Source organism: Pituophis catenifer, unplaced genomic scaffold, assembly GCF_029215685.1.
Source record: "Pituophis catenifer annectens isolate HBS135680 unplaced genomic scaffold, rPitCat1.0.hap2 SCAF_6, whole genome shotgun sequence".
In the NCBI taxonomy this organism is placed as follows: domain Eukaryota; kingdom Metazoa; phylum Chordata; class Lepidosauria; order Squamata; family Colubridae; genus Pituophis; species Pituophis catenifer.
Genome location: NW_027256886.1, coordinates 4,427,885 through 4,450,021, shown reverse-complemented (window position 1 = coordinate 4,450,021; position 22,137 = coordinate 4,427,885). Strand labels below are relative to the sequence as shown.

Genomic DNA, 22,137 nt, shown 5'->3' with positions numbered 1-22,137 from the left:
GGTCGAGCCGGTAGCGGTGACAATATGACGTCACCAAACCAGTTCTCCCCCCCCGCCCTCTCATCCCCCCACCCACCCACGTTATTCTTACTTTTTATTTGGTCCCACCCCCAATCTATTGCTGCCTCCTGAGTCCCAGCTGATGACTAGAGGGAAAAAAAATGTTTAAACTCTTGCCGCGGGGCTTCAAAGGGCCGCCCTACAGCTGATCAGTGTTAAAAGCAAACAAATGAGTCGGGTCGTAAGTGCGAGGATTGGTCGTAAGTGCGAGGACCTTCCAGAAATGACTCTGACCAGCTAGCCACGCCCACCTAGTCACATGACCTCCAAGCCACATCCACAAAATAAGCCACGCCCACAGAACCGGTAGTAAAAAAATTTAGAACCCACTCCTGGTGGGGGGAGGCTGTTTTCGTCCTCCCCAGGCTCCTAGAAAACATCTGGAGCCTGGGGAGGGTGAAAAATAGGCCTACTGGGCCCACCGGGCCATCACATGCTAAAAAGGTTAGCCGTCATTGACCTATGTTATCTCTGCCCTAGCATTTTTCAAGCTGTTGCTAAATCCTCATTCAGAGGAAGAGAATGTTCTGTTTATTGGAGTAGTTTTTCCAAAACTGACTTCTGTCATTGAAGCATCAACCTTAGTAGATAGAACAAATAATACAACAGCTAGCCCAGATTTTTTTTTATCTTTTTGGGAGTTTGCAACATCTCGTTGTGCAATATGCCTTAGAGAATAACGATGCATCATAATATTAAATCTGCCCATGTCTTCCCCAAGGTGATTTTTTCAAGAAGCAACTTGACTTTTTTTTGGTTTTTCTTTGAAGATGTTTTGCTTCTCATTCAAGAAGCTTCTTCAGCTTCTTCAGTGCTAAGATTGATGGTGTTACCTAATTTTGGTAATGAAAGATCTGGAAAAAAAAAAAACAAGCTCAGAGAGCACCAAGGACTCCTCATTTCAACCCTGAGCTACAAATATTCTCCTTTGCTGGTATTGGGAATACTTTAATTTGGTTCCTTCCAAAGTCAGGGGATGCTAAATCATACTGTTGGCTAAATATTATGCTGCTGTGAATAGGAACTCAAGACCGAGCTGAGTTTAGTTGTTCGAAGCACGAAGTTTGTCAAGTGGAGGTAGGGTTGCCAGGTCTGCTTCCAAAAAATAGCGGACAAGCGGGGGGGGGGGGTTTAAGTAGTAAAAATTTTTTAAAAAAAATTACAATTAAATTATATATTTTCTTACAAACAATTTACAGTAGGCTGTCGTATTTGTTCTGTCGGTTTCGTTGTTGGTAATCCATGCAAAAGTAGCTTCCCAGTCTTTGGTGTATTTGCACACTCCTCTCTTTCGTTTTAAAGAATTCAAAATCTCGCCGCTGTCACTCTCATCACTCGACGCCATTTTAGGTCAGTCGGCACAAGCTACAATACATTTTAAAAATGTGAACTGTACATAATTTTATAATATATTTTAATTTTAATCTCATCATTAATTTTTTCGGATAATCGAGTTCAATGGATATTCGATCTTTGTCTCATTCTAACTTATGAAAAAAAAGACAATACGCGATTCTCCTATCCTTATTCTCTTAGACCGTACAGCTTTAGATTACGTACCATTTCATCATAAAGCTTTTGAATAAAAAAATGTCCACTATTTTGTGAAAAAAAATAGTGAACATAATGTGAAAAAAGCGGACTGTCCGCTCAAATAGTGGACACCTGGCAACTCTAATTGTGGAGAATAAAAGCAGCTTGTTGAAAGGTAGTGTGGGAAGAAATATCCATCGGGTTCAGTTCCAAGCCGAGAGAAAGGCACTGGAGAGAAAATGGAGGCTGGAGGCTGATTGGAAAGAAGGTCCATTTATTGATGAACAGAACCATATGTTTGTGGTTCTGGTGCAGATGAGAAAATGGGATTGAGAGTGGTGTGGTATTTATTCCTTCTCTTGGCCTTTGCACTTGAGCTTCCTGTTCCTGTGCAAGAACATGTATTCTATTGGCTGTTGTCAGACTCCCATGGGGCCATATAGGGGTTATGTAGGGGTCATAGCTGGCTCTATAGGCAAAGTACAAAATCCTAGGTGTTTGTCTGCACTAAGTTTGGTTGAAGTTTCTGAGGGTGATGCAATGAAGGGGGCTTGTGTTCTGAAAGGGTATTGGGCAATTCCTATTGTGGCTTAATGACTTTTTCCTGTGTCGGACCTTGAGTGAGGGCTAATCCTATCATTCTGCTTTTGTTCAGACTTTGCTGCAGGGAGTTTCAAAATATCCTGTCTTGAATGGATTTCTGCCTACAGTATTTGCTTCGCCTCTGAATAGAGCCATCTAGTTTTCAATAAGCTGTTTATCCCTTAAGTGCTGACATCTGCTGTGGGCTATTAAGGAAAGTGGAGGTTGCTTTCTGCCTCCAAGAGCACGTTTCTCCATTTCTCCTTTAGGGAAATATAATATTCTGCTTTTTTAAATATTCCTCAAAAGATTTCATTCTTTTAGGAGGGGGTGGTGTGGCTTCCCATATAGGAAAACAATGCCATATTTTGCTATGGGATTCAAGCCAGTCAATGCTTCTGTTGCACTAGATGATAGCTTTCTATGATCAATACTGTTGGGCCTATTTAGCTTAAACAAGGGAATATTAAAAGGAGATCGGAGTGCAATTTTTACATACTCGAAGGGCTATCATAGGGTTGAAGGTGTGGATTTATAACCCATAGCTCCTAGGGTTGGAGAAGAGGAAGCCACATGACTCTTTCATGTTCCAGCTTGGTCCTTCTTCTCCTCACCATCTGAAGGTTACATAAACCTGAATGTTGGAACTGGAGATGTTCTGTTTGTGCACCTGAGCATTTGTGAGAGTCATCCGAGCAACAATTGATGAACTTGTCCCAGTCACTCATGCCCTAGTCCCTTCCCGTCTTGAATATTAGTTAAGGGAGTTCCTCGTTACTCCCGTGCAACACCTCTCCTGCGCAAGCTGCACAGTTGCTCTCCGGGTCCGTTTCAAGGTGCTGGTGCTTACCTATAAAGCCCTACATGGCTTAGGCCCTGGGTACTTGCAGGACCATCTTCTGCCTTCCTCCCACCGTCCCGTGCGCTCCCCAAGACCAGGTCTCCTCAGGGTGCCGTCGGCCAAACTGTCGACTGGTGGCCCCTAGGGGGAGAGCATTCTCTGTCGGAGCGCCGACCCTCTGGAATTATTTGCCCACCGAGCTCAGGATAGCCCCGGACCTCCTCTCCTTTCGCCGTGAACTGAAGACGTGGCTCTTCCGTCAAATAACTTGATCTGCTAGGGGTTGCACAAACTGTAATAATTTTAAATATGGTTTTTAAGGGATTTTTAACTTATTTTGTTATTTTGTGATTTGTATTATTGATTGTTGTTGTAAGCCACCCTGAGTCCTTCAGGAGAATGGCGGCATATAAATCGCAAAAATAAAAAATAAAAAAATATCGCAATGCGCTCTACATGGGGCTGCCTTTGAAGAACATCTGGACGCTCCAGTGGGTGCAAAATGCAGCGGCCCGCATGGATTTGTGCAGACCTTGGTGTGCACATGTACTACCTCTCCTGCAGGAGCTGCATTGGCTGCCAATTTGCTTCTGGGTGCAATTCAAGGTGCTGGTTGTCACCCTTAAAGCCCTTCATGGCATGGGACCAGGTGATCAGAGGGACCTTCTCTTGCCGGTCACATCTACCCGACCCATGAGAGCGCAGAGGCAGGGAATGCTGTGGGTCCCCCATCCCCGAGGGAGATACACCTGGTGGGACCCAAAAGAAGGGCCTTCTCCATGATGGCTCCCTCTCTCTGGAACATCATTCCCCCATAGATTAGAATGGCCCCCACTCTAATTCTCTTCCGGAAGGCGCTGAAGACCTGGTTCTGCCAGCGGGCCTGGGGAATCCAGACCGCGATGGAGCCCATTAAATGGCTCATGTGATCTGCTGTCACTGGGGCGGGTGGTGGTGGTGGGGGGGTGAGGGGTGATTTTTATTATATTATACTATATTAATTTATTTTATTCGTTTTATTAGTTTTATTGTTTTAAATGTGGTTTTATATTCTGTAAGCCGCCTTGAGTCGCCACGGGCGAATAGGCGGCAATATAAATTCAATAAATAAATAAACAAACAAACTTCTGAAGGTTTATGCAGATCTGTGGACTTCAACTCCCTGAATTCCCTAGCCAACGATGGCTGGCTGAAGAATTCTGGGAGTTGAAGCCCACACATCTTAAATCTGCTGAGGTTGTGAAATACTGGTATAGAGATAGGCACCTAGCTACCCACATCTTCCCTGCAGCAGAGTGAAAGTGTGGATGGATTCCAGGGATGAAAGGCATAAAATTAATGTTGTTTATCTCTTTGTCTAAGAGAGAATGCAAAATAAAACCTTCCATGTGATCTACAATTCTGTTGCCTCCTTGTGAGTAATAGGTCGTAAGATGCCTTTGAGTTTGCACTCCTATTAGTGAAACAGGGCTAAGAACAAAATATTCGGTAGGAGAAGGAAGATTAATCATGTGCGTTCTTGAAACTGCCTTCAAGAACCTGTCGCAGCAATTAAAATATTTGGTGCTCATATGATATCTCTCGGTAGGTTGAAAAAGAGTCAACTAACTAAATTAACTTGCTGAATTTGCTATATGGAAGGAACATGGGAAAACCTTTCTTGCCTTGTTGAGATTCTGGAAAGAGTGCAGAGAAGAGCAACAAAGATGATTAGGGGACTGGAGGCTAAAACATATGAAGAACGGTTGCAGGAACTGGGTATGTCTAGTTTAATGAAAAGAAGGACTAGTGGTGACATGATAGCAGTCTTCCAATATCTAAGGAGTCAATGTTGTATATGCAAGTAGGAACGAGTCTTACATCAGCCTTCATTCATTGGTTCATTTTCCCGCCGGTGGGAAAATGAAAAAGCATCAGTGGCTGACAGGCTGGACAGCTCCTGATAAAAGGAGCGGCAGCCTTGGGCAGTTCAGTTCGTAGTTAGTTTGTTATTGTTCCCTGTTGCCTGCAATAAATGGTTGTTTTACATCACTATGATTGTCCTGCCTCTCTTTACGTGTCCGGACTTAACAGTCAACCTCTTCTCCAAACTCCTGAAGGCAGGACAAGAAGCAATGGATGGAAACTAATCAAGGAGAGAAGCAACCTTGAACTAAGGAGAAATTTTCTGACAGTTAGAAAAATTAATCAGTGGAATGACTTCCTTCAGAAGTTGTGGGTGCTCGAACACTGCACAATTTTAAAGAAGAGGCTGGACAGCTATTTGTCTGAAATGGCACAGGGTTTCCTGCTTGAGCTGCGGGCTGGACTAGAAGATCTCCAAGGTCCCTTCCAACTCTGTTATTCTGTTACATCCTGCAATCGTGTTTATTTGTTTTCTAAAAGTAAAACTAGGAAAGAATATTCTCATTCCTTTATAACTTTTTTTTTTTTTGCCATGGACATAGAGGTAGGGGTGAGCAGGACTGAATGTTTCCCAGCAGGAGAAGCTGAAAATTCAATTTTTACTTGGAAAATACCCCCCCCCCCACACCCAAGAATAAAACTTTCTTTTTATCTTGATCCAAACAGCAGTTGAAAGAACAAAATGGCACCTCTAACACCTCCATGACTCCTTACGGTAGCATATTCAACGACAATGGTAAGTGTTTATGAAATATAGAAGTATTTATGCTGGACTTCTCTTTGGAAACTTTAGATCACTGTTTCCCAACCTTGGCATCTGGATGTGAGGACTTCAACTCCCAGAATTCCACAGCCAGTATTTTTATTTATTTATTTTATTAAAATTTATATGCCGACCTTCTCCCGAAGGACTCGGGGCGGCTCACAACAGTAAAATCACAATAAAACAGCAATAATAAATAAGACTAAAAGATTCAATTAAAATCCCACAATTAATTAAAACTCCCAAAACAGAATCAGACAATTAATTTGCTTAAAAAGCCATGTCTTCAGGTCTTTGCAGAAGGAACAGAGATCAGGGGCCATCCGGAGCCCGGTGGGTAACTCCTTCCAGAGGGTCGGTGCAGCCACAGAGAACATCCTCATCCTGGGCGCCATCAGCTGACATTGTCTGGCCGACAGCACCCAGAGGAGGGCAGTATGATGCTGCCTCGGACATTCTAGGAGTTGAAGTCCACCCATCTCTGAGTGGCCAAGGCTGAGAAACGCTGCTGGTTGGGGAATTCTGGGAGTTGAAGTCTACCCATCTGCAAGTTACCATGGTTGAGAAATGCTGCTGATTGAGGAATTCTGGGAGTTGAAGTCCACCCATCTCGCAGTGGCCAAGGCTGAGAAATGTTGCTGGTTGAGGAATTCTGGGAGTTGAAGTCTACCAGTGGTGGGTTGCTACTGGTTCGCCCCGGATCGGGAGAACCGGTAGTGGTGGTGGTGGCGAGAGGCTCCGCCCACCCACCCGGATGTCTCTGCGCATGAAACCCACTACTGAAGTCCACCCATCTTCAAGTTGCTAAGGCTAAGAAATACACTAAACTAGAGCCAACAGAATGAGCTAACTGAATATAGGATTCACTTCTATGGGATACAAATAAACCTATGAATTAGACCTCCCCACAGACATCAGTTCTTTCTATTTGTAACATTCAGGTGCTTCAAATCAATAAGGAAAAGGGAGACATATTGGACGTAATTTGTGTGTTGTCAGCCAGTCTGTACTAGGGATTCTACCACTGAATCTTATTTTTCAGACACTCTATATTTCCATCTCTTTTCCTTGGAGTACTGACTGGTCTGAACAGCTCCACTGCATACTGGAGATGGGTCTTACACTGCTAATTTCTTTTCTAATGCAAAACACACACACAAAAAAATGAATTTAAGATGGAACATTTGTGAGAAAATTTAATTTCCACACTATTTTTTCCTGGATATGAACTATCTTTTGTTGACAAAATATATTGCATTATTTTATTGATCAATTGATTTTCGCTATCAGTCATGTCTCTTTTCTTTTATCCCCCCTCCCCTTTCTCCTTATACCCATCATCTGGGTATCTATTTTTCTAATTGTTTTCTCCCATCTGTTCTCTATCTATTTTATCTCTATACCCTTATTCATATTTCCTTTCTAACCAATCATAAAATTTATCCCATATCTTGAAATACATCGACTCCTCTTTATCTCTTATTCTCAATGTTAATCTATTCATTTCTGCACATTCTAAAATTTTCTTTATAATTTCTCCTTCCAACGGGATTTTATCTGCTTTCCAATTTTGTGCAAATACAATTCTAGCTGTAGTTATTATATGAATAATCAAATATGTATCTTATTTACTGTAATTCTCTGGTAAAATTCCCAGTAAGAATATCTCTGACTTTAACTCTATATGTTGTTGCAACATTCCCTCTAACCATGTTTGCATTTTCACCCAATAATGTTTTGCTTCTTTACATAACCACCACATATGATAGTATGATCCCGGCAACTGGTGACATTTCCAACACTTAGCTGATTTATCTTTAAACATCTTAGCTAATCTTTCTGGTGGCATATGCCATCTATAAAACATCTTATACAAATTTTCTTTATAAGCTATCAGTCATGTCTTTATTTCTTTCAATCTGGTATTTTTAGGTGGAGAACTATTAAAGCAGCAAAAAGAAATTGGGCAACTTATTTTGTCAAAGCACGAGAGAGAAAAGAAAGGAGTGGAGAGCCTGGTGGAACAGGAGGCCCCTCGGCTGGTGGAGACTTTTGCGCGTGTAAATGGTAGGCAGCAGTAGGAGATTACATTGGCTCTTACATTTGTTCTACTCAAGTGTTCATGGATTCTCTGCATGCTTTGAAATACAATTTGGCACTTTTCAGTTATATTCTAATATCTATCTATCTATATACCTCTACCTCTACCTCTACTTCTACCTCTCTCTCTATCTCTCTCTCTCCCCCTCTCCCTCTGTTTCTATCTCTATCTGTGTGTGTCTCTCTCTCTATCATATCTATACCTACCTACCTACCTACCTCTATCTATTTCTATCTATCTATCTATCTATCTATCTATCTATCTATCTATCTATCTATCATCTATTCATCAATCCATCATCCATCCATATCTATCTATCTATCTATCTATCTATCTATCTATCTATCTATCTATTCATCAATCCATCATCCATCTATCTATCTATCTATCTATCTATCTATCTATCTATCTATCTATCTATCTATCTATCTATCATCTATTCATCAATCCATCATCCATATCTATCTATCTATCTATCTATCTATCTATCTATCTATCTATCTATCTATCTATCTATCTATCTATCTATCTATTTATCATCTATTCATCAATCCATCATCCATATCCATCTATCTATCTATCTATCTATCTATCTATCTATCTATCTATCTATCTATCTATCTATCTATCTATCTATTCATCAATCCATCATCCATATCTATCTATCTATCTATCTATCTATCTATCTATCTATCTATCTATCTATCTATCTATCTATCTATCTATCTATCTATCTATCATCTATTCATCAATCCATCGTCCATCCATATCTATCTATCTATCTATCTATCTATCTATCTATCTATCTATCTATCTATCTATCATCTATCTATCTATCCCACCATAAATTCCAAACAGATACAAGTAGTCCTCAACCTAAGACCACAATCAAGCCCCAAATTTCCATTGCTAAACACGACAGTTGTTAAGTGAGTTTTGTCCCATTTGATGACCTTTCTTGCCACAGTTGTTAAGTGAGTCATTAGAGTTGTTAAGTTACTAATATGGTGGTTAAGTAAATCTGGTTTCCCCATTGACTTTGCTTATCAGGAGGTCGCAAAAGGTGATCACACGACCTCAGGACATTGCGACTGTCATAAATATGAATCAGTTGCAAAGCGTCCCAGTTTTGATCAACTTTCCATGGGGATGCTGCAACGGTCTTAAGTGGGAAAAACAGTCAGAAATAACTTTTTTCAGTGCTGTTGTAACTTTGAATGGTCACCAAACAAATAGCTGTAATTTAAGGATTACCTATACATGTAGTCCTCGATTTACAACAGTTCACTTAGTGACCATTCAAAGTTACAACTGTACTGAAAAGAGTGACATGACTATTTTTCACAGTTACGACCTTTCCAGCATCCCCATGATCACATGATCAAAATTTGGATGCTTGGTAATTGGTTGTTATGGCCCGTCAGCGGCCTGTGCAGGGCCTTCAGAACCTCCAGAAGCTCCCTTAAGTGAAGAGGACGAAGAGGAGGAGCCTTTTCTCGATGCACAAGCGCACAGAGCTGCCAAAAGGCAGGAGTGGCTCCTCAGGAGGAGGTCTCCTCGACAGTAAGGCTTGTGGCTAATTGGCCACTCCCTTAGCCCATTTAAGGAGGAACGCCGACTGAAGCAATTTGCAGGGAACAACTTCGTTCACATACCTTCGTGTCTTGTCTTGCTTATCTTATCAGCTTCCTGCAAATTGCTTCTGGGCATTCTGCCAACCACAGTAAGCTTTCAATTATTATTCTTTGAATTCTTGGTGGCTGTTAATGCAGTTAATTAACAGCCGTTGTTGTAAATAACTGGTTTATTTAGTAAACTAAGGTTTGAACGGACTTGGTGTGTGCTGCGTTTTTTGGGGTCCATAGCTGGGGCAGAACACTGGTCCATACTTATGACCATTGCTGTGTCCTGAGGTCACGTGATCCCCTTTTGCGACTTTCTGACAAGCAGAATCAACGGGGAAGCCAGAGTCACTTCACGATCGGGTTACTAACTTATCAAATGCAATGATTCACTTAACAACAGAGGCAAGAAAGGTTGTAAAATGGGGCAAAACTCCCTTCACGGATGTCTCAGTTAACAACAGAAACTTTGGGCTCAATTGCGGTCGTAACTGGCGTACTACCTGTATTAAGAAGAAAGTGGAAAATATTTATCAATCGTTTCATTTGCAGGGCAGCCATTTGACCCTTTGAATGCCATCATTGCTTCCCTTTCCAAAATGGTCTGGACTGTGAGCTTCGGCGACCGCTCCCCTCTTGAAGACAAGGACAGCCAACAGTTGACGGACGCCATTGAATCTGCCGTAAAATCTGGAGGGAGCTTTGTTTACGTTGTAAGCCATTCTTTACTTTATTACTGTAACAGACATTTCTCCCCAAAGCTTTCGGAGAGCCATCACGATGATCTTAGGCAAACGTGAAAAGAATTGTGATCCCAAATAGAGTTTGTGATTGGAGTGGACCGACACAAGATTAATCATTCAGCTTCGCTGATGGAGAAACTTTTATCCTACAGTTCTACTTCCTTACAACTCCTACATTAAAATATACAATTGCCTGTGTTTCTCCCTCCCTTCTCCTTTCGCTCACTCCTATTGCATTACAGGTAGTCCTTGACTTATGACCAGAATTGAGCCCAATATTTCTGTGGCTAAGCGAGACATTGGTTCAGTGAGTTTTGGCCCATCTTATGACCTTTCTTTCCACAAGTGTGAAGTGAATCTCTGCGGGTGTTAAATCAGTAACACGGCTGTTAAGTAAATCTGGCTTCCCTGCTGACTTTGTAGAAGGGAAGGTATAAAAATGGACAACTTTGTTTCTTAGAAGGTCACAAAGGATGATCACATGATCACGGGACATTGCAACCGTCATAAATATGAGTTGTAAGAATAGAATAGAATAGAATAGATACAGTAGAGTAGAGTAGAGTAGAGTAGAGTAGAGTAGAATAGAACAGAATAGAATAGAATAGAGACAGTAGAGTAGAGTGGAATAGAATAGAATAGAATAGAATAGAATAGAATAGAATAGAATAGAATAGAGACAGTAGAGTAGAGTAGAATAGAATAGAATAGAATAGATACAGTAGAGTAGAGTAGAATAGAATAGATACAGTAGAGTAGAGTAGAGTAGAGTAGAGTAGAGTAGAGTAGAGTAGAGTAGAATAGAATAGAATAGAATAGAATAGAATAGAATAGAATAGAATAGAGACAGTAGAGTAGAGTGGAATAGAATAGAATAGAATAGAATAGAATAGAATAGAATAGAATAGAATAGAATAGAGACAGTAGAGTAGAATAGAATAGAATAGAATAGAATAGATAGAGTAAGAGTAGAATAGAATAGAATAGAATAGAATAGAATAGATACAGTAGAGTAGAGTAGAGTAGAGTAGAGTAGAGTAGAATAGAATAGAATAGAATAGAATAGAATAGAATAGAATAGAATAGAATAGAATAGAGACAGTAGAGTAGAGTAGAGTGGAATAGAACAGAACAGAACAGAACAGAACAGAACAGAACAGAACAGAACAGAACAGAATAGAATAGAATAGAATAGAATAGAATTTTTTATTGGCCAAGTGTGATTGGACACACAAGGAATTTGTCTTTGGTGCATATGCTCTCAGTGTACATAAAAGAAAAGATACATTCATCAAGAATCATAAGGTACAACACTTAATGATAGCCATAGGGTACAAATAAGCAATCAAATCATACTAGGAAACAATAAATATAAATCGTAAGGATACAAGCAACAAAGTTACAGTCATGCAGTCATACATGGGAGGAGATGGGTGATAGGAATGATGAGAAGATTAATAGTAGTGCAGACTTAGTAAATAGTTTGACAGTGTTGAGGGAATTATTTGTTTAGCAGAGTGATGGCGTTCGGGAAAAAACTGTTCTTGTGTCTAGTTGTTCTGGTGTGCAGTGCCCTATAGCATTGTTTTGAGATTAAGAGTTGAAACAGTTTATGTCCAGGATGTGAGGGGTCTGTAAATATTTTCACAGCCCTCTTTTTGACTCGTGCAGGGTACAGGTCCTCAATGGAAGGCAGAATGGTAGCAATTGTTTTTTCTGCAGTTCTAATTATCTTCTGAAGTCTGTGTCTTGCAGAACTAAACCAGACAATTATAGAAGTGCAGATGACAGACTCAATAGTTCCTTTAATTAAATAATTATTAAATAATTCCAATAATTGACTCAATAAGTTAAGGACTACCTGTATGGTAGGCAGATAAAAGACATGGAGTGACCAAGCTCAGTCTAGACATGGGTCCAGATGTAAGGGTAGATATAGATCAATGGATAGAAATGTGTATAAGAGAGAATAAAAGGGAGAAAAAGAGAGAGAAGGAGGAAGTAAGACAGCAGAAGGACAGAGAGGAAGAGAAAAGGAGTTTTCCCAGTTCATGATTATCATTGGTCTCCTACATTTAATCTTCATCAAAGAATCCCAAAGGCGTTTTTTCAAAAGACAACTGGATTTCCTTTGTTTTTGCTTGAAGATGTTTTGCTTCTCATCCAAGAAGCTTCTTCAGTTCAGAACTGGAGAAGCTTCTTAGATGACAAGCGAAATAATCTTCAAGCAAAACCAAGGAAGTCCAGTTGCCTTTTGAAAAAGCACCTTTGGGACAACCATGACCTGGATCAGGGGCTCTCCAACTTTGGCAACTTTACGACTTGTTGTAAAAGTCGGCTGAGGAATTCTGGGAGTTGAAGTCCACAAGTTGTAAAGTTGCCAAGGTTGGAGACCCCTGACCTGGTGTTGTGGCTCCGTTGCCTGAGCCTGGGCTATCGACAGATGCAGACTCTGAGAGTGAGGGGGAGGAGTTGGCAAGGCCTCCCTCTCCAGGACCCTCCTCTCTGGCAATGCCTCCGGAGGACACCGAAGGCCAAACGATGGGCTCAGAGCCAAGCATGTCCCCGCAGCCACAGGTGGACAGCGACGAGGAAAATAAGTGCTGGCTGGACCCTCGCCAGAGGCGCAGGGAGAAGCATGCGCAGCAGAGGGGAAGGCGTGCCAGAGATTAGCTGAGTCACTGGACCACACCCCACAGGCTATAAAAGGGAGTGTGGTGGCCATTCGGACTCTGTGACGGACAAAGCTAATCTCTGGCAAGGAACTTTGCACCTTCGGACACAACACCTATTTGCTGTGGATTTAATTACAAACTGGACTATTCAAACTGTGTGTATTTTTGTCTGTGTTATCGGAGTAAAAGTTCTTGGCAGGCAGCCACGGAGTTGCTGCCAAGTTCCTTATCACTGATGTTGAGTGTTTGAAGAGTTTATTTAACCCTCGGCTGGCTGGTTGGGTGTGTGCGTGGTACGGGGACAAAACACCTGGATGACTGAGAATCTCCATAGACATTCCCCAGTGCAGTGGTCACCAACCGGTGATCCATGGACCACTGGTGGTCCGTGAGAAAATTTTGGTGGTCCACAGAAAAATTATTTGTATTTTTTATATTGCATTAAGTCAGGGGTCCTCAAACTACGGGCCAGATACATGCAATTAATATTTGTGTTGCTGCAGAGAGTCTCCCCCTTTGGAGTCTTTTTGTGCAGGTCGGAGGAGGGCAGAAATTCTGACTTGGGGTCTGCTTCAGCCTCCTGGTGCAGGGCTTTGGGTGAAGGCTGGAAGGAAGTGCCACTGGTGGTGGAGAGCCAGAGGGCCTGGTTCCAGTGGGATGGCATCATGGCCTGGAACTGACTGACCATCTCAGCCTGCTGAGCCTGGTCACTCCTGAAGGTCTTCCCTCCACTTGGAAAACCTAGGCTCATAGTCCTCAGTGAGGTGCTTCTGGTGAGGTCAGATCCAATTTGAACTGAGCCAACTGTTTTGCCAACTCTTTCTCATGGTGGCTACTTAGCTCCAACAACTGCTTCTTGTTGGGGCCCTAAGGAGCCCGGGCTGGCAGGCAAGGAGTGGCTGATAGGGAGGGGTGAGTAGAGGCCGTCGAGACCCCCCTCAATGTGAGTGACATTGAGTTGACCATGCCCACCCAGTCCCATGCCCACCTAGCCACGCCCACCCAGTCGGTCATTAGGCAGATCATATTAGGACCTGGTTATTTACGGGACCGCCTGCTACTACCAATAGCCTCCCACCGACCAGTACGCTCCCATAGAGAGGGGCTCCTCCGGGTGCCGTCGGCCAAACAATGTCGACTGGCGGCCCCCAGGGGGAGAGCCTTCTCTGTGGGGGCACCTACTATCTGGAACGAGCTCCCCCCGGAGTTACGGAGGATCCCGGATCTGCGCACCTTCCGTCGCGCGCTCAAGACTTTCCTATTTCATCAAGCCAGCCTGACCTAAGTCTTTCCCCTTTTTAAATGGAAATTTTAAATTTGGTTTTAAATTATTGGGGTTTTAAATTTGTTCAGCCAAATTATTTAATTCGTTTTAGTCTATTTTAAATTTTGTATTTATATGTTTTATTCTATGGCTGTTCACCGCCCTGAGTCCTTCGGGAGTAGGGCGGTATACAAATTCAATAAAATAATAAATAAATAAATAAATATTAGTGGTCCATGGGATTTAAAATTATGAATTCAGTGGTCTCTGAGGTCCGAAAGGTTGGTGACCCCTGTCCCAGAGAATGCACCTGCAACTTCAGGAAATAAAGCCACTCTTATTAAAAAATTCATGGCCTAGGGTGGGTTGGTCCCAGGCATGGGACCCTTGATAGTGACTTTACATTGCTTATGTTTTTTCTGTAGTTACATAAACAGTTCTCATGGCTCATGAAATATTTCCCAGGGCCACAGAAAAATGCCCTGTCTAGCAAGGAGCTGGTGCTTTCCTTTACAAAGAAGGCGATGCAGAAACATAAAGAAGCAAAGCCGGTGAAGGAGCCACAAGATTTCATTGATTTCTACTTGTCACATATGGAGAAAGTAAGTACCAGTTACTTATATATGACATGATGGCAGTGTTCCAGTATCTGAGGGGTTGCCACAAAGAAGAGGGGGTCAACCTATTTTCTGTTGTGACCTAGGCCCAGGTAGTTATTACCAGACACAATCAGTCCTAAACAAACATATTTTCTTAGCTGAGAATTACTTCATTCTCAGCTTAGTCCAAATTAAATCCAAAACAAATCCTTTATAAACAGTCCTTCGGCCTTTGTCTTCTTTGGCACCCTGCCAAAGGCTTTTCTTGGCAAAACCCCACGAAGTTCAGAAGCAAGAGATGCCAACAAGAAACAAATGTAGCAACGTTGCTTTCCTACAAAGATCCCAAGAGCCATTGTTGCTCTTTTAAGCCTTTTGGGAGGGGCCAATCATCTCCTGGCCTTACTCCCGAGCTGTCCTTTTTGCTTTAGCTGCTCTTGCCTTCTGGCAGCTCTTTGCATGCATGTACTAGGAACAGCTCCTCCTGTTCCTCTGCCTCTCTGCTATCTGCCTCTGGAGGCTCCAGAGTCTGTGCATTGCTCCCAGATGGCCCTGGCCCCATCTCTGCCTCCAATGCAGAGCCCTCGTCCAGGCCTTCCCCTGACTCTAGGACTGGCCCATTGTCCTCCCCAGCCTAATCACTGTTCGACTCTGCTGCCAGCTCCGCAGACTGCTGGCAAACCACAACATTTTCCAAAGTCCGAGAAAGCAATACAAGAAGCAATGGATGGAAACTAATCAAGGAGAGAAACAACCTAGAACTAAGGAGAAATTTCCTGACGGTGAGAACAATTAGTCAGTGGAATGGCTTGCCTTCAGAAGTTGTGGGTTCTCCATCATTGGAGGCTTTTAAATAGAGATTGTTTGTCTGAAATGGTATAGGGTTTCCTGCTTGAGCAGGCGATTGGATTAGAAGACTCCAAGGTCCCTTAGGACAAGGGATGAAATGATAGTGGTTCCAATCTCTAAGGTGTTGCCAAAAAGAAGAGAGTGTCAAGCTATTCTCCAAAGCACCAGAAGGCAGGACAAGCATTTCTTCTCTGGGCTCAGCTGCCTCTTATCTGATAGTTCCCTGATTGTGACTCTTTCCCCTGTCTCCCAAGGCAGGGATGAAATTCAGCCGGTTCTATCCGGCTCGGGCGAACATCATGACGTTGCTTTTTTGCAATGATTTTTAAGCTTCTGGGCATGTGCAGAAGGCTTTGCGCATGCACGGATGCGGATGCACGCGAGTGAAGCGAGCATCCACACGGTGCCTGCACATTTGTGAACTGGTAGGAAAGGTAAGTGTATTTCACCCCTGTCCCAAGGTCATTCTCACATATCATTGCAGTGCTCTCTGTCAAGTTCAGGGGAGCTGTAATCATAGGATATCTAGATTATAGGTGCTTCATCCAAAGTTTCTGCCACTAATTGGCTCCTGGGCTATGTCGTAACTATGACACGATAGATAAGGATTTAATGTTACAGCCCAGGATCCATTTTGTAAGATATGAAGAAGCACTTGGAGGAGGAGAAGAAAGCTGGTCAACAGAAGAAGGAAGAATGGAAGAATCTGGATATAATGTTCCTGTCCTCCTCTATGAAATAACCTAGGAACTGAGGGGTCCCTAGCCAAAGTTAGTTAAATCACATTGGGCAAGTATGAATAACTACATCCACACTGCCCTGATGTCAGCGTTGCAACGCTGGCATAGAGAGAACAGAGGAGAGCGAAAGATAAACTCTGAAACTTTTGCCTGCAAAATCCCTTTGAAGCTTGGTTGTCGTGGAAATCAGGGGAGGGGGCACATTCCTGAGAAATGACGAGGAAAAGAAGTCTGAAGAATGACTTGGAAGACAGCCAATGAGAAGCAGAGAGTTGGGGATCGGAAAGGGAGGGATTGGGAGGCAAAAGGTCAGTCTTGTCCGCGCGGAGTCATGATCCGGTGGCTGAGCTCAATTAAAGAAAGATTTCCTTAAAGATTGGCAGTTTGGAAATTCATTTAATTTTGAGATAGCACCGCAGTCTGACACCTAGATTTGAAAAGAAGAAAGTCAAGAAAAAACTGTTAATCAACAAATGACAAGAACCATGCTCTTCTATCAGACTAGTTAGCCCTTAGGCAGACTGACACATCTGATCTGAGATCTGAGAAATATTTTTCTAAACTCATAAAATGTTTGCAAAGATCATAGTTCCAACAGAAGAGCAAATCTCTATAGCTCAGGGTTGAACAACTTAGATGAGGGAATAGAAGGGGAACTTACAAATTTGCAGATGATACTAAGCTGGCAGGACTAGCCAACACCCTAGATGATAGGCTCAAGATCCAGATGGATCTTGACAGACTTGAATACTGGGACCCATCTAACAAAATGAAATTCAATGTAGAGAAAAGTAAAGTCTTACACTTAGGCAACAAAAATCAAAAGTACACATATAGACTGGGTGAAACCAGGCTTAATAGCAGTAACTGTGAGAGGGATCGTGGAGTCTTAGTGGACAACCAGTTAGATATGAGCCAGCAGTGTGCAGCGGCAGTCAAAAAAGCCAACACAATCTTAAATTGCATTAACAGAGGGATACAATCAAGATCAAGTGGGGTACTAATACCACTTTATAAAGCCTTAGTAAGACCACACGTAGAATACTGCATCCAGTTTTGGTCACCACACTATAAAAAAAATGTTGAGACTCTAGAAAAACTGCAGAGAAGAGCAACCAGGATGATTAGGGGGCTGGAGATTAAAACATATGAAGAACGGTTGCAGGAACTGGGCCTGGCTAGTCTAGTGAAGAGAAGGACCAGGGGAGACATGATAGCAGTCTTCCAATATTTGAGGGGCTGCCACAGAGAGGAAGGGGTCAAGCTATTCTCCAAAGCACCTGAAGGCCAGACAAGGAATCATGGATGGAAACTGACCAAGGAGAGATTCAATCTAGCAATAAAGATAAATTTTGTGACCGTGAGAACAATCAACCCATGGAACAGAAGTTGCCTTCGGAAGTTGTGGGAGCTTCATTACTCGAGGCTTTCAAGAACAGATTGGACTGCCATCTGTCAGAAATGGTGTAGGGTCTCCTGCTTGGGTCGGGAGTTGTACTAGATGACCTACAAGGTTCCTTCCAACTCTGTTAATTTGTAATCTGAATTGTGGAATCCTTGGCGCTCTTTGAGTTTGGTTATTGGCTTGCTGATGTTTTATGACGTTACCTAGTTGGGTAACTAGGTTACCCAACTAGGTAACTTTTCAATGACATTTTCTTTTCTTTTGCCCCAAACAGAACAAAGGTGGCCAGAATTCTACCTACAATGAAGAGAACCTGGCTGAATGTATTTTCAACTTCCTTCTCTCGGCTGCAGAATCAACTGCAATCACTCTCCAGTGGGCACTGCTGCTGATGGCGTCTCATCCAGATGTTCAAGGTGAGAAAGGGGTAGGCCACAGGAAGAAGATTGTTACTTATCCCAGGTAGATCAGAGGGGAGGGATTTCATTTTAACACAGCACCAGTGGTGAAATGTAAAATTTGTTATTACCGGTTCTGTGGGCGTGGTGGTGGGGTAATATGACTGAGTGGGCGTGGCCAACTTTTTCTTTTTTTTTTTAACTTTTAAAACCATTTTTTCTACAACCTCTTTGGTTGAAGTGGTTGTAAAAAAAAATGCTTTGAAAAGCCTCTGACGATCCCAGCTGAGTTGCCTGATCGGCAGAGGATTTTTTTTTCTTTTAAAAGCCTCTGATGATCCCAGCTGAGTTGCCTGATCAGCAGAGGCTGTTTTTTCTTTTAAAAACATTTTTTCTACAACCTCTTCGGCCGACGAGGTTGTAAAAAATAATCTTTTAAAAGCCTCTGACGATCAGGCAACTCAACTGGGATCGTCAGAGGCTTTTCAAAGCCAACTTTTTCTTTTTTTTTAACTTTTAAAACCATTTTTTTCTACAGCCTCTTCGGCTGAAGTGGTTGTAAAAAAAATGCTTTGAAAAGCCTCTGATGACCCCAGCTGAGCCGCGCGATCATCAGAGGCTTTTTTTTTTATTTTTAAAAGCATTTTTTCGGCCAAAGAGGTTGTAGAAAAAATGCTTTTAAAAATATATTAAAAAAGCCTCTGATGATTGCGCGGCTCAGCTGGGCAATGGTGGTTGGGGGGGGCAGGGATTTTTGCTACCGGTTCTCTGAACCACCCGCCTCCATCGCTACCGGATCAGGTGATCCAGTCCGAACCGGGAGCATTTCACCCCTGCACAGCACCCAATTCTGACGAAATCTCTCCCTCTTAAAAAGAAAATAATAATGAAAGAAGGAAACCATTGTTTTAATAATAATAATAATAATAATAATAATAATTTTATTTCTATACCGCCCTTCTCCCGAAGGACTCAGGGCGGTGTACAGCCAGTTTAAAACACAAGACACAACAATAATTAAAAATTAAAATAATTAAATAGATTTGGCTGCTTTAAAAACTCTAAAATTTAAAATACCCCAATTTAAAATTATTATATTGACAGCCCTGCCTGGCGGAACAACAAGGTCTTCAATGCGCAGCGGAACACCCGGAGGTCAGAGATCTTGCGTATTTCCGGGGGCAGTTCATTCCACAGGGCTGGGGCTCCCACAGAGAAGGCCCTCCCCCTGGGTGTCGCCAGCCGACATAACTTGGCTGATGGCACCCTGAGGAGACCCTCTCTGTGGGAACGGACTGGTCGGTGGGAGGCTATTGGTGGCAGAAGGCGGTCTTGAAGGTACCCGGGTCCTGTGCCATGGAGCGCTTTAAAGGTGGTAACCAACACCTTGAATCGCACCCGGAAGACCACCGGAAGCCAGTGCAGCTCGCGCAGGAGGGGTGTCACGCGGGCACAGCGGGTTGCGCCCATAACCACCCGCGCGGCCGCATTCTGGACCAGTTGGAGCCTCCGAGTGCTCTTCAAGGGGAGCCCCATGTAGAGAGCATTACAATAGTCCAGCCGGGAGGTGACAAGGGCATGAGTGACCGTGCGCAAGGCATCCCGGTCCAGAAAGGGCTGCAACTGGCGGATCAGGCGAACCTGATAAAAGGCCCCCCTGGCCACGGCCGTCATATGCTCTTCTAAAGACAGCCATGCGTCCAGGAGGACACCCAGATTGCGAGCCCTCTCTGTGGGGGGCAGGGATTCACCCCCAATAGTCAGCGATGGCACCTGCTGACTATATCGGGACGCCGGCAACCACAGCCACTCGGTCTTGGATGGGTTGAGTCTGAGCCTGTTCCTCCCCATCCAGGCCCGTATGGCCTCCAGGCAGCGAGACATCACATCAAGGGCATCGTTGGGGTGGTCTGGGGTGGAGATGTACAGCTGAGTATCATCAGCGTACAGGTGACACTTCACCCCAAAACCACGGATGATCTCACCCAGCGGCTTCACATAAATGTTGAACAGAAGAGGCGAGAGGACCGACCCTTGTGGCACTCCCCATGCGAGATGCCTCGAGGTCGACCTCTGCCCCCCTGCCAACACAAACTGCGAGCGGCCGGAGAGGAAGGAAGAGAACCACCGCAAAACGGTGCCCCCTACTCCTAACCCTCTCAACCGCTGCAGCATGATACCATGGTCGATGGTATCAAAAGCCGCTGAGAGATCTAATAGGACTAGGACAGAGGAGCAACCCCTGTCCCGAGCCCTCCAGAGATCATCCACCAACGCGACCAATGCCGTTTCTGTGCTGTGCCCCTGCCTGAAGCCCGACTGGTACGGGTCTAGATAGATAGCTTCATCCAGGTGCCTGGGCAGCTGTCGTGCCACCACACTCTCAACAACCTTCGCCACAAAACGAAGGTTGGAGACCGGACGGTAGTTGGCTAATTCAGCCGGGTCCAGGGAAGGCTTCTTGAGGAGGGGCCTCACCACCGCCTCTTTCAAGGCGGCGGGAAAGGCACCCTCACTCAGAGAAGCAGTTATAATCCCCTGGAGCCAGCCTCGTGTAACCTCCCGGGAGGCCAGTACCAACCAGGAGGGACACGGGTCCAATAAACATGTGGCGGCACTAATCCTACCCAGAACCCTGTCCACATCCTCGGGAGCCACAGGATCAAACTCCTCCCAGATAATATTCTCAAGACCTACCCTCGTCTCCTCCCCCGGACTCGCCCAGTCGGAGTCCAAGCCTTCCCGAATCCGAGCGACTTTATCGTGCAGGAATTGCACAAAATCCTCAGCTCGACCCTGCAAGGGATCCTCCCGCACTCCCCCCCGAAGAAGGGAGTGGGTCACCCTAAACAGGGCGGCTGGGCGGTTCTCTGCAGATGCGATAAGAGTGGAAAAATGGTTAGATTTCGCCGCTTTTATCGCCACTAGGTAGGTCTTGATATAAGACCTCACCTGTGTCCTCACCTGTTTTAAATAATGCTTGAGCTGGGCTTGGCGGCTTAAAACTTCTCAGGAAGTTGCAGTGAGTGAAAATTTATAATTTGCTCCCAGCAGCATTCTTGGCGGGAGGAGTGGCATTTGATGAGAACATAATTGCTCTGGTACTGTGGTGAAATCCATTTTTTTTTTACTACCAGTTGTCAGGTTTCAGTGTCGTCTCAAAATAAATTGCATTTCCAAACAAATAGTCTTTGATGAAATCTTTCATTTATTAAGCACAACAATCTGTCCCCGATTATATCGTAGCCAACACTGACTTCCTGACCCCAAACATTCCCTTTCCGTTCCCCAAATCTCTGCATCTCATTGGCCATCTTCCAAATCACTCTCCCCATATCTACTACTTCAGCTCCCAGGAATGTCCCCCCTCCCATCTCATCTCCTAGGGGATATTATCTTCAGGGAAAATAAGTAGGTGAAAAGTCAAGCGTCCTCTTGCCAGCTGCCCCCCTCTTCTCCTCCTTATGTCAGCACTGGAACGAATGTAGTTTGGAGTGCTGACACCGGTTCTGTGGGCATAGCTTGGCTTGGTGGGCATGGCAGGGGAAGGATACTGCAAAATCTCTATTCCCACCCCACTCCAGGGGAAGGTTACTGCAAAATCCACATTTCCTTCCCACTCCTGGGGGAAGGATATTGCAAAATCTCCATTCCCACCCTACTCTGGGGCCAGCCAGAGGTGGTGTTTGCCGGTTCTCCAAACTGCTCAAAATTTCCGCTACTGGTTCTCCAGAACCTGTCAGAACCTGCTGGATTTCACCCCTGCTCTGGTAGCTTCTGAAGAGTCGTTCCTGGAGCGATTTTACAAAATAAACCTGAGTAAAATGAGTATTAGGCATAGACAAGCTGCAACTTGGAGGAATTATTTAGCTTTTTTTTTTTTTGTCACCTTTACTGACATTGCTCTGTGAGGTTTTTTGTCATGTTCACTGACATTGCTCTGTGAGGTTCTTTCAGTCCAACCTTCATAGGGTTGTTGTTATGGGGAGAAGCATGCCTTACTTTGCAAATGTGACATAAGAACAAGCATTTCTCCAAGTGAAATGTTCTCCTCCCT

At 43.8% G+C, this 22,137-nt stretch overlaps 1 protein-coding gene across 1 annotated transcript in view; it reads left to right on the top strand.

The window, feature by feature from the left end:
* Window positions 1-22,137, top strand: part of LOC139318675 (cytochrome P450 2J2-like) — a 30,375-nt gene that overhangs the window by 5,533 nt on the left and 2,705 nt on the right. Inside the window, exons 2-6 of the mRNA XM_070946249.1 lie at window positions 5,588-5,657; window positions 7,617-7,751; window positions 9,960-10,120; window positions 14,515-14,691; window positions 17,957-18,098. Of these exons, the coding sequence (XP_070802350.1) occupies window positions 5,588-5,657; window positions 7,617-7,751; window positions 9,960-10,120; window positions 14,515-14,691; window positions 17,957-18,098 (685 nt within the window). The remainder of the gene's footprint in view (window positions 1-5,587; window positions 5,658-7,616; window positions 7,752-9,959; window positions 10,121-14,514; window positions 14,692-17,956; window positions 18,099-22,137) is intronic.